Below are 12,591 nucleotides of genomic sequence, written 5' to 3' on the forward strand. Positions count from 1 at the left end.
ATAATAATGAAAAAAAGAAGCCCCTGCTCTTTGTTGGTTCTGGTTATCAGGACTCCCAGAAGTCAGTTCAGGAGGAAGGAACTGCAGAATATGTGAGGAAAGAGGTGATAAAGGTAATGGAAATGTGAAAGGCCCGAGCAGGAGGGGAATTTGGGAGTTCCGAACTCTCTTACTCCTGTAAAATTCCCTGCAGGGAAGCAAATGAATAGCCTTATTTGGAGCTGTGAGGGTTAGGTGACTCAAGGCAGAGAGCACCAGGAATGTGTTACAGTGGGTTATCAGCTTGAAGGAGACGTGACAGGAGCAGGAAGCGCCACAGTGCTGGCAGCTCAGGAAGGTAATTATCCTTCCTGGGGGTCATCTGTGACACCTATGGTGAGTCACAGCTTATCTAGGAGCCTGGCCTTAGATCAAATTCTGGGGCAGACAGGTATTGTTAAAGGTTACGGCTTTTTAAAATGTAAGAGAATTGTTTTTCTAAAAGCTTTATTGTCACTTAAACAAAGCAATTGCCACCCTTCCAAACCTACAGCGTTTCCTGTGCAGCTAAGGGTTGGCATATTGGACACTGAAGAAGGTAGGAAAAAAAAAAAGATGTGATTTTTTTCAAAGGTGTGTCATGCTTAAGTTTTCTTTTGGGGCATGTGAAATCATATCAGTGATCTAGGAAGTAATGGCTTGCAATTTTACTAAAATTGAATTCTTTATAAAAGCTCTACTTTGAAAATGTGGTGAATTCAAACTGAAAAAAAAATACAAACAGTTTAACCACAAACATTAAAAACAAAATTCTACTCACACGAGCACCGTCTCTACCAGGGCTGCCAATTTCACCTCTGAGACCTGCTTCACCCTGCAAGGACAAAGCGAGAGCCACATTTTGTTTTCTAACTAAACTTTTGAGTGGAAATGAACTGTAAATACTAATATAAAAGTTTCTGCAGTGCTGGCCATCAGTGAAGAAGTTTTGTGTTTTTCGATTTCCTACCACTTTATAGGGTACTAAATGAGAAAAACAGTATGAAACTCATCTTTCACGGCTCCTTTCAGATTATTATTGAATATTAAAAAATAAATATTCCTCTGATTCATAATGAAGCAAGTTTCAAATAGACGAGGATGGACTCACAAGACAACATGGCAACGGGCTGTGGTGCCTGGTCACTCTTACAACATAACGAATGCCACAGCACGGTTGACAGCTGTTTGATAGAGCTTCCTCCATTAATTAGGGCAGGATGAGGCATCATTGTTAGTGGCATTAAAATGAGCCTCATGTATTACTCAACACCATCTGTTTGCATGAAATTCCATGGTAGCAAGGAATTTTGCCAGATTAGTGAATTTAGACATGGGAAGGTACTAGGTGACAGAGGGGGGAGAAATGCACATAGATGTCAAAATGCTACCAGACTGCCTGCTAAGGACTGGGAACAACTGTGCATCCTTGCACAGCCCTCTAGCGTGGAGTTTATGGACATTGTGTATCATGGCCCAGAACTGAGCGGCACCTTTTCTCCTTTGCCTCCGGGTACACCAGCAGCACCCCTCTCCCCTGGAAGCCCACCAGGGCCAGAGGCACCAGCAGTCCCTGGAGCACCAACGGCACCAGCTTCACCCTGGAATCAAAACCGTATGAAATCAATTATTTCAGAGGCAGAAGGAGAAAGGCAGGACACAAACTCTTGAAGAAGTCCAATTTAAACATGTAATAGATGGCATCCTTGGCTGCGTAGAGAACACAAAGGAACACCACCGTTGAAAGGAGGAAGGATGTAACGGGGGGGGGGGGGGCGCCTAGTAATGACACGATATGGCTAAAGAGAAGAGCGCAGAGAGTGGGTGGCTGCCATTCTTCTACAATCTGCAGCCCGGCCTCTTAAGGAAGACAGGCGCGGAAAAGAAGACGATGCGACAATGGGAGGGAGAGATTGAAAAAATATGTTTGCTCACAACCCTTTTCAATGAAAAGTCCCTTAGCCCAGGCAAGTGGCATGGAAAGAGACCTCATCAACTCGGGAGACAATTGTCTCCATAGTGCCCATCGCTGCATTAAGCCTCTCAACTCTCTACACAGAAAACCTGCCGGCAGGGTGCTGAGATGAACAGATCCCGTAAAAGCACCCTGAGTGCCGCCATATTCTCTTTTCCTCTCCCCTCTTGTGCTCCTTCCGCCCCCGACCCATACCCTTCCACATAAATGAAATACCTCTCTGAATCCACTCTTTACATTTTTTCCTCCCTTTAAGGTAAGAATTGGGAGCCATGTGAGTTGCCGGGGTTGTTAGAGATGTGTAATCTTACTTTTTAAAAAGCCTAAACTAGAAAGCTACCTTGGAACACAAGTTTTTAGACTGTGCCTTTGGGGGCGGGGGAGTCCACGTGGTATTTAGCTAATTTAAATCATTATATGCTCTACTATTAAAATCTAGACTACGTTTTAGAAATTTTGTGGTATGGGGTTGGATGTAGATACAGAAAAAAATTTTTCTAGAAAAGTAAAGGATGGTTCTAGATTTCAAAGCATAAACAGTGTCATTAGAACAGAGCAAAGCTGTATGGATTCACTGCTGGTTTCTAGAACAAAGATTTCTCTCCCTCTCCAAGTTTCCTTTTCGAATGATCAGTATTCACAGGAATCATATTGTTAGTAACCGAGGTAGAGATCACTACAAAACTGGAAATACATAAAAATTTGCAAAAACAATCACTCTTCTACCGAATCTACTAATTTTGGAATACACGGGCCCATTATTCCATCTATCTATGAATTGTAGTTTTACCTTGCTTCCGTCAGGCCCTGGGGCTCCGGAGGGACCTCGACTTCCAATGGCACCAGTAGGGCCTGCTGCACCACTCTCACCTGGGGGACCACGGTCTCCCTGTAAGACAGCGACTAGAAATCAGTCCCAGGCACCACCTGACACATCTGTATTCGCTCGGTATTTTAGACCAGGTTCTACCACAGGTAAGCAAATTCACATGTTGTTTCATTTTTCATTTTTCTCCTGGCAAATGGATGGAAAGAAGTGTGGGATAATTTCTAAGATGTTGTATGTTCTGGGACTATAATTCCACATTCTGTTGTGTGGGAAGTGTTATAGCCAACCTTTGGAATCCGTTTGCTTTTTTAAGGGGATGGGCTTCTTTGTGCTGCACTCACAGGCAAGGTCAGATGCGTTTAGCAGCCAAAGGGTAGATGATGGAGTTTTAGTTGAACAGCTATGTCATGAATGGATAAGGTTATATGTTCTCACACCACTGCCCATTTACAACTCCATGTGGCAACGGTGCGATAGGATATTCAACAGAGGCCATACACCTAAACATCACCACCACATTACATGTTATGGCCGAGAATATTTATCTCTTAGTTCTACATTGTAATTATATTAAAGGGCCTTGTTATAACTTGTTCTATGGCACTATTGGTTTTTTAAATTAACTTCTGGCTTCCTAGGTATGTGATAACTAACAACATAATGGGATTTTTTTCGTTAAAGAAAAACAACCCTAGTCATTCTAGATATGGTAATACACATAGACAAATAAGTAGCTTTTCCTTTATAAAACTATACTCATGAATTTAGCTTTAGATTCTCGACATTAACACATTCCGCAGATATTCATCTTAGAGATTAGGTATTAGTTTACTTGGCTCAAAAATCAGCAACTTCAATAAGCATGGCACATTTGCCTATATAAATTATTTACTATAACACATACATTTATTCATTTATGTTTCTTCTAACCATAAGGTTATTGAGCAGGGAATTTTCACTATTAACTTAAAAACCTAATGATGCTTATGAAAAAGGTTAAGAAATATTTTTACGGGAGGCAACCAGTAGCGTGAGGGGAAAACACTGCTCCTTTTTAAAACATGCTGTCAAATGTTAGTGAAATTTAAGTAGGTGACACTTACTCTTGGACCAGCAGGCCCAGGGAGACCAAATTCACCATGAAGACCCTAGGCAAAAACACAACAGTAAACAAATCATGGAATCTGTATGTGACTTCTTACAGTTAGTTGTGGCTAAGGTATCTAAAATACTCTGAATTGTAAAACGAAGTTGTGTGGACTCTACTCACATCAACGCTTTGGCACACAGACTAGAAGGTATAACAAAACTTTTGGCTCTATAGAAAGATCCAAAAAGAGACTACCACTGCTGTCAAAGATGTGTCTGCTCCAGACCTGGTATCAGGAAATTTGTTTCCCATTATTGAACTTACTATCTGTTTAAAAAAAAAGAGGGGGGGGGGGGGGGGGGGGAACAGACTATCTCCTTTGATAATTTGATGAGTAGTAACAAACACAGCCAGGCATCGCATATTTTAGCTATATAACGGACTGCCATCTTCATAGAAATTATCATATTCTGTACATTCCCTAGTCAATTGTATACCCATGTGTCTTTCTTTTATTACTGACCAGCTGTCTCTTTAATGTGGCCCACTGTTGACAAAGGAGCCCAGGCTACAGAATGTAACTAAATTGAGGCGCATTCATCACAATTAGAGAAAATGACTCGGCGCTCATGCTCTGATTGTGGACAGCAGTGTCATCTCTGAATGCCAAGAAAAACATTAAAAGCAATTTTTTTCAGGCTCTGGTCTGATGGAAAATCAGTGCATTTACGGTTTCACCATAGAGAGGAAATAATTTGTATCTTAATATAACAAAGAACAAAACAAAAAGTAAGGCTATTACGTGAAATAGTCAATAGGTTTTGCTTTCATATTGTGATGTTCCAGTCAATCCATGAAATAAGGCAATTTGAACAAGATGTAAATAACTCGCTTCACTCTCTTGTTCAATACCAACAAGCTAGACTGCTATCGTTGGTATGTGAAATATGAAATTTTTGGATTGTAATTACATGGCAATAGGGCAAATAAAAAGAAGGAAATGATTAGATTTTGTGAAGTCACCATCACTCAGTTGACTCACCCTTTCTCCTGGCTTGCCGGCTTCTCCAGCGGTACCCGAGGGACCGGGGAGACCCTAAATGAAGAGACATGGAAACTTCAATCTTAGGGCCATACTCAGGGGGACTGCTAATAACTGGGGCCTACAAAGGCAAAAGCATCGTGAACACTGTTACGTGTTATGAAACCACTCCCAAAAAGTTTGCTTTGAGTAACTGTGCCTTTTGCTTGAGTTCTGAAGCCATAGCTGGGTGGTGCTGGCGCTGGTGGTGTTACAGTGAATTGTGTGGAGACAGTGTGGAGAGATCAGAGTCTTACATGCTTGCCGACTTACCTGGAAGCCTGGGGGACCAGCAGGGCCCTGTTCACCTTTGCCTCCTTGGACACCCTGAAAGTGGCAGAAGAGATAGCATTGAAGTTAGTGGTTGCTCCATTGACTTCATAAAAATATGTGTGGATGTTAAGAGTCGAGTCCAGTTTTATGATGGAAAAGCTAGCTATTTTTCTATACATATTAGGTTAGCTATAGAGATTATGGTTTTTTTTAATCAAAGTATTCCTATTACATTGCTAGTTACCACATACGTAGGAAGCCAGGGGTAATTTTCAAAAGACAATAGTACTATAGAGTCAAGTTAGATAGCATTGATATCAGTGACAGAGAAGATAGCATTGATATCAGTGACAGAGAAGATAGCATTGATGTCAATGTGCTGTCTTAACTATGGAAAGAATGGCTAGTCTGCAAGACAAGGCTTACTTTGCTTTGGAAAGGAGCAGGGAGAGGTACACACCTGGGGTCCAGGAGGTCCCTGAGCACCGTTGTTCCCATCAGGACCTGGAGCTCCCTAAAAATGTTTAATAGAATAGAAAGGCTCATGGTTATGCACTAAGTGAGATAGCTTAAGGACCTTCAAAGCACCTTGAAGGCTAATTTCCCAAGACCAAGTTTATCATTTTAAAATTAAAGAAACCCATTGTGAGTTTCACCAAGTTCAAAATGCTGTCCTACTAACTTCTCATGTAGTTCAAGAGATGTCCAGAGACAGGATGCAGTTTACAAATGACAGAATACTAGCACAGACTCATAACCTTTGAATCATACTATGAAAGCCATAAAGACCAGATGCATCAGCATCTTTGAATACCATGTTCTGATTTGCTATAGTTTCCTGCCTTCTCCATGTAGTTTAAAATAAAGCCGTTTCATCCTGGTAAAAGGACCGTTAGGATGCCACGTTTGAAGGCAACATAATGATAGCAGATGACATCAAAGAAGATGCATATTTAGAAGTTAACACCTACCCGAGCACCAGCAAGACCAGGATGGCCTTTATCACCAGGTTTGCCAGCATCACCCTATAAAAAGTGATACATATAAAATTTTAAAAATATTAAAGCCCCCAAAATAACACACACACACACACACACACACACACACACACACACACACACACACACACATGAGAAAGATATCAAGAAGCTAAGTCAAGGTCAGATACAATGGGGGGGGGGCTGGAGGGTGGAAAGGGAGAGGGGCAATGATGTATGACAGAACATGAGAAAGTTTTATGTCTATTTTTTAAAAGTTCTTTTTTTATATTAATTGTCATTTTAAAAAAGATTTATTTATATGTATATGAGTGTTTTATCTGCATGTACACCTGCAGGCCAGAAGAGAGCATCAGATCACATTATAGATGGTTGTGAGCCACCACGTAGTTCTGGCAATTGAACTCAGGACCTCTGGAAGAGCAGGGTGGTGCTCTTAACCACTGAGCCAACGTGTCATCCCTATGTCCATTTTTAAACAAATGGCAACTTCAGAATGTTGATTTTGTTGCTTGTGTGTATGCTTTACTGATATTTCTCAACTTTGAATTTTTCATCCAAGGCCTAACACAACATCATGAAGCTCGGCACAAGAAGGATGCTGTGGAGGTGTGTAACTCAGATTTGCAGCAGTGTGCAAGACCACAGTGGAGGTAGAGCTTTTAGGGAGCTGTAAAGCTTTCTTGGCTTAAAAGGACCTGCTCTGAGCTAAACTGTGCTGAGAAGCAGGAGAGAAATATTTGATTGTGGCAGAGATGTAGCAAACAGGTATTGAGGGCGAGGGAAGCATGATCCTTACAGAGGGGCCTTTGGGTCCAGGGAATCCAATGTTGCCAGCTTCACCGCGTGGTCCAGGTGGGCCAATTGGTCCAGGTCTACCATCAATGCCGGGGAGGCCCTGAAAGCAGAGTTTGAGGTTTACTCACCATCCCCATGGTTTTCAACTATCAAGCTTAGGATGTTGTCAAGTGACAAAGCAGGGTAGTTTTCTGAATGCACAAAGCTTCCTGGATAAAGCGTCAACAAATTATGACTCCATTTCCTTGTTCTAAATAGGATGTCAGTACACAGACAGTCAGTTCAGTCTCACATGTATGCAATTTGTCCCTCTCCCTTCCCTCTCTATCCCCTTGTCACCTGCTTCAATTTCCCCAGCCATGGCTTTCTCATCCCTTCTCGGCCTTCAGCTCTACATCCATTTAGACTCCATAATTACAATCTATTACCTTCTGTCCCCAGATGATGTAGAGGTGGCGCATATTTATTTTCAATGTATTCATGTATAAATAAGGCATAAAAATAGACTTGATGAGGGTGTAATAAGTGTTCTTGAAAATGTAATGGAAAATGAGCAATACTTACCACAGGTCCTTCTTTACCAGGTGGGCCAACATTTCCAGGAGACCCAGGAAGACCCTATAAAATAAATGAGGGTCCTTTAATATTGGTACTTTAGCTACCACACTCAAGGCTCAAATTAATTAAAATCTCACACAGCACTGTCTTCTCCTTTTTCTTTTTCTTTTTTTTCTTTTTCTTTTTTTTTTTTTGCCTCCGAGGGTGAGTCATTAGAGATATTGGCCTTGCTAGAAAGTATGAAAAGAACTCTGAAATCTTTCTTTTTTCTTTTATTTTCTTCTCTCTCTTTTTTTTTTCTGTGAATCTGTCATTCTTTGTATTTAATTTTTCAACTGATTCATTCATAGGTATCAGAAGAAACTGTTAAACAATCTACTTTGTGGGAAAAATGTATCACGGTTTTTAATTCCATGATAGGAAGAAAAAAACCTAATACTTTGGGTAAGCAATTTCCAAGGTGGATTTTTTTATTGCTATTTTTGTTGTTCCCAATTACTTGTTTATAGTGAAAAATTATAGTCGCTATTCACCCATAAGAGATAATGGAGGAAAAAATGACTCCATTGTTATGGATTTGAGCATCTCTGGACCAGAAGGTCACTCTTCTAAAGCTGGTATCATGCTGAATACATTATAGCACTTTATGATTGCTGGAAAAATGGTTTCACTGATTAATCTAATCAACTAACAATGCATAGCCTTAATACATTTCATGAATACCTTATATAAACCTCAGATTAAGATAAGCTATATGTGCTGATAAGAGAACCAAACTCATTTGGATATTTTAAAATAGATATGGTTTTCCTAAACCCTCTTAGTTACCGATTTGAGTATTGCATAGGAAACCTATGGACTAGTCAAATGCCCAGAGCCTTCTAGGGGGCTCTGATAAAGTTGATTTTAAAAAGGCAAGCATCAACAAGTCTACTAGCAAACTTACTTAGATGTGTTTGTTGTTACTGAGAAGGCACCAGTTCCAGATAGGGCTTTATGAGGATTTCTCTCAAACTTACTCTGGGTCCCATGAGACCAGGTTCCCCAGGGCGACCAGTATCTCCATTAGGACCTCGGACTCCAGCAGGACCAGTTGAACCACGGTTGCCAGGAGGGCCCTGTTAATTGGAAGGAGAGGGCCCAAATAAGGGGGCTGTTCATGGAGTGCTAGGGACACATCCATCCGACACCAGCACTGTCAAGACCCTTCCTGGGAGGTAAGTGAAGGACAGCTTACCATCCCACCAGCTCTGCCATCAGCTCCAGGAAGACCACGAGAACCAGGGCTGCCCTGCAGGAAAGGACACAGGACAGCAGGGGGGATTAGAGAAGCCTTTGAATCCCATAGGTTAGAGTTTTCCTAAGCCAGGGCATGGTTTCTCATAAGAGGAAGACAGTGGTGCACGCCAAGGGAATGCACAGATGAGCAAAAATAGGTCAACGCTGTTTCCAGACCAGTTTAATAACATATCAAATTGAGAGTCACTAATTTAATAAAACAGATGGAAGGCAGATGCTCTTTCATAGAGGAAACACACACAGAAATCCTGACCAATTCCCAGCCAAGGGGCAGCATCATGGTTGGCTATGTCTGGAGTATTCATAACTTACTCTCAGCCCAGGAGGCCCTGCGGGGCCGGCAGGCCCAGATTCTCCCGGAGACCCTCTCTTCCCTTCTTCACCGCTGGGACCAGGAGGACCCTGGGCTCCAGCAGAGCCCTGTTTAAAAAAAAAAAAAAATCGAGAAGAGTCAAAAAATATTTTCGTATCATACCCAGCTACGGAATCTGGGTTGAAAATTGAGACAGATAAATGAACAGAGTCGTGATGATGCAAGCACTTACAGGCTCTCCCTTGTTTCCAGACTCTCCTTTGGAACCAGCAGGACCAGGCTCGCCCTAAGACACAAGCGAAACAGGGGTCAAATGACAAAAGTGTGACAAGACTCTCTAGTAGACAAGTCTCTTGGGGTATTTAAGTTCTCTAAACAAACAAACCAATAAACCAACCAACCAACCAACCAACAAACAAAAAAACACAAACAAACCACATGTGGGAAACTGTATATGTGGAAGGGTAAGACACACACTGAGTCTTCTACAAGCTTCTAAGCCAGCAGAAGGAAGAAGGTTATGCCCACAAGCAGAGAGACTATACAGGCACACAATGCAGTTATACAGGAAATATAAACCTTTGCATAACACTACAGAGGGAAGAAAAAAAAAACTGCAAGAAAAAGTCATGGGGACAGAGAAAATCCTGCAAATAATATCTCAAGGGTATAAACATCATAGCGGTGACCACTTACAACAAGTCCTCTGGCACCAGTAGCACCAGCGGCACCAACGGGGCCAGGAATGCCACGGGGACCAGGGAGACCAGGAGCCCCAGCAACACCAGGGAGTCCCTGTGGGAAGAAAAAAACCCCAAAGTCCCTCAACAGGAAGCAGGCAGGATACCGAGACCGCCCTCAGTAAGTGCCTCTAGCCCAGAGCAGCGAATGCAAGCTCCCCGGCTGTACTTACCGAAGCACCCTTAGCGCCGGTGAGACCATTTGCTCCAGGGTTTCCCTACGAGGGAAACGAGAAGAGAACACTCTCTGCATCGGAGTATTTCTTACCTTGTCTGAGCCCATCTTTTGCTTTTCTACTCAACTGCCTTAAAATCAGTGAGTACTTACAGGAGGTCCAACGGGGCCAGAGAGTCCTGGAAGACCCACTTCACCACGGGGACCAGCAGGACCAGAAGGGCCGGGGTTACCAACAGGTCCAAGTTCACCCTAAAAGTGAAAGACACAGGGTGGGAATTAGCAGTAAAAAACAAACAAACAAACAAACACAAAACAAACAAACACACAAAAAACCGAAACAGCATACCTCTCTTATTCAGCATAACTGTAACTTTTAGGGAATTTCGCCAGAACAGCAACCACTTAGCTTATCTGGTTTTATTATCACAAAGTTTGGGGTTGACTTTCTAATTTGCAAGCCTAGCCCTGACATTCTGGCCCCACCCCTGTTGTCACGGTGGTTCGGTGCCCGCACAGTCCAGGCTAGCCTGGGATGCACATTATACGGGACATCTAGGAAGTCAGTTTCTAGCCCTCGACTCTGTCAATGCATAGTGTACCGAGAGATTTAGTACAAACTTAGAATGAGAAAGTCTTCTGTATACATTTAAAAAGGAGGGGCCCGATTAAGGGAATTACTCTGCACTTGTCTTTCCCCCTGCAAACAATACTGATATTTCACATCATACTAAAGACTGTATCAAGGTGGTGACAGCAACCAATGCTTTTACCTTGGGACCAGGAGCACCTGGGAAACCCGGAGGGCCAGCAGACCCAATGGGACCCTGAAATCAAAGCAGAAGGCATAAGAAATTTCTTGAAGTAGGTTAGGAAAACAATCTTGAAGTTGTACCAAGGGAAGACATTCAAGGTTTCCAACATAGGGTGAGTTTTACGGTATGCATCAGTCAATCACTCTAGGGGATTTGAGGTAACCTATGCTACTTATAAATGGAAACTCCCAGCTCTCAGCCTCCATTTTCAACCCCAGTATCAGAACTTACAGCAGGTCCAACAGGACCAACACTGCCGTCACTGCCACGGGCACCCTGTGAAGGAAGGATAGACAGACCGTCAGATGGAAATGAGGACGCTCCCATTACACAGTGTTTTAAGAAGATTGAAAAGGAAGAAAAATACTGGACTACTTACAGCTGGACCAGGAGCTCCCACACGTCCTCTCTCACCAGGAAGTCCTCGGGCTCCCTAGAAGCAGAAATATTATTAATAAAGTCCAGATGGCTAATCTTGAAAAGGCACAGGCAGCATTCACTTTGTTCAGTTTCTAACACATGTAAGAATTCACTGAAAATACAAGTTCTAACACCAGGTAAAAGTTGGATATGTAGAGAGATGAGAAAAATATCAAGACTACAATGCCAAGAGAAATAGTAATCAGCAAAAACTCTAAGGAAGAAGTTCTAGAACACTAAGAGCGCACATTTGGGTTTCCAAGGAATTGATCAATACTTACTGTTTGACCTGGATTTCCATTTTCACCGGGGGCACCAGGTTCACCCTATATGCAGAAGAAAAATGTGGTCTTTGTTCGATATATATATAAATTTTTTTCTGATTTGCAATTTTTACTCTATTATACCAGTTAGAGCCATTTGTGCATTTTAAAACATATTTTTATACTTACAGATTGTTTCTCAAGGATCTCAGACACATGTTTTTAAAAATATGATATGAGCTTTGTTTAAATATACCAAAGGCTAAGGTACTAAAACAATGTGATTATTTGATTGTACTTCTCTCCATTTTTTCTTTATATTCTAGGCACTTAGAATCAGATCCATAGTTGATGATGATGATGATGATTTTTTGAGACAGCATTTTGCTGTGTAACAGTCCTGGCTGTCCTGGAACTCATTCTGTAGACCAGGCTGGCCTTAAACTCAGAGAGCTCCACCTGTCTCTACCTCCCAAGTGCTAGGACTAAAGGCACTCCCTAGCACCACCCAGCCTAGGAATATTATTTAAATAGAGAAAACAAATAATACATTTTCTTTCAGTACATCCAAATTCTTCAAATTTGAATGCTCAGTGTTGTTGTTTTTACTAAGATACATGGAAAATCAAAGCATCAGAATAGTTTTTAGAGCTGTAATATTTGCTTCTTATTCTGAGTGCTAGATCCTGGTGGGTAATTTCCTATTTGGGGGCTGTAAAAAATTCCCTCAAGATATTCTAGTTTAGAGAGTGATGCTAAAAGATAAATCCCAGGCTTGGTACAAGGTAAGCGAGTGCTCTACCACTGAGCTGTTGCTCTGGCTCTGGGTCTAAGATTCTTCATGAAGAGTGTTCTTTAAGAAGGAGGCCATGAGATTGCCGAGTCTACCTTTTAACCATTAGACGTGTGACCGTGGTCAAGTCACTAGCTCTTCTTAACCTCAGTC

The 12,591-nt window shown here is 41.9% G+C and overlaps 1 protein-coding gene across 1 annotated transcript in view; it reads right to left on the reverse strand.

Moving 5' to 3' along the window:
- The window catches only part of Col1a2 (collagen type I alpha 2 chain), a 35,231-nt gene that overhangs the window by 10,892 nt on the left and 11,748 nt on the right, over window positions 1-12,591 (reverse strand). The window contains exons 12-32 of the mRNA XM_051151991.1: window positions 11,664-11,708; window positions 11,342-11,395; window positions 11,194-11,238; window positions 10,921-10,974; window positions 10,301-10,399; window positions 10,146-10,190; window positions 9,929-10,027; window positions 9,465-9,518; window positions 9,232-9,339; window positions 8,858-8,911; window positions 8,640-8,738; window positions 7,627-7,680; window positions 7,064-7,162; window positions 6,238-6,291; window positions 5,727-5,780; window positions 5,267-5,320; window positions 4,955-5,008; window positions 3,926-3,970; window positions 2,784-2,882; window positions 1,512-1,619; window positions 800-853 (exon numbers count right to left, since the gene is read on the reverse strand). Coding sequence (XP_051007948.1) covers window positions 800-853; window positions 1,512-1,619; window positions 2,784-2,882; window positions 3,926-3,970; window positions 4,955-5,008; window positions 5,267-5,320; window positions 5,727-5,780; window positions 6,238-6,291; window positions 7,064-7,162; window positions 7,627-7,680; window positions 8,640-8,738; window positions 8,858-8,911; window positions 9,232-9,339; window positions 9,465-9,518; window positions 9,929-10,027; window positions 10,146-10,190; window positions 10,301-10,399; window positions 10,921-10,974; window positions 11,194-11,238; window positions 11,342-11,395; window positions 11,664-11,708 — 1,431 coding nt within the window. The remainder of the gene's footprint in view (window positions 1-799; window positions 854-1,511; window positions 1,620-2,783; window positions 2,883-3,925; window positions 3,971-4,954; window positions 5,009-5,266; window positions 5,321-5,726; window positions 5,781-6,237; window positions 6,292-7,063; window positions 7,163-7,626; window positions 7,681-8,639; window positions 8,739-8,857; window positions 8,912-9,231; window positions 9,340-9,464; window positions 9,519-9,928; window positions 10,028-10,145; window positions 10,191-10,300; window positions 10,400-10,920; window positions 10,975-11,193; window positions 11,239-11,341; window positions 11,396-11,663; window positions 11,709-12,591) is intronic.

Source organism: Acomys russatus, chromosome 10 (genome assembly GCF_903995435.1).
Source record: "Acomys russatus chromosome 10, mAcoRus1.1, whole genome shotgun sequence".
Classification (NCBI taxonomy): Eukaryota; Metazoa; Chordata; class Mammalia; order Rodentia; family Muridae; genus Acomys; species Acomys russatus.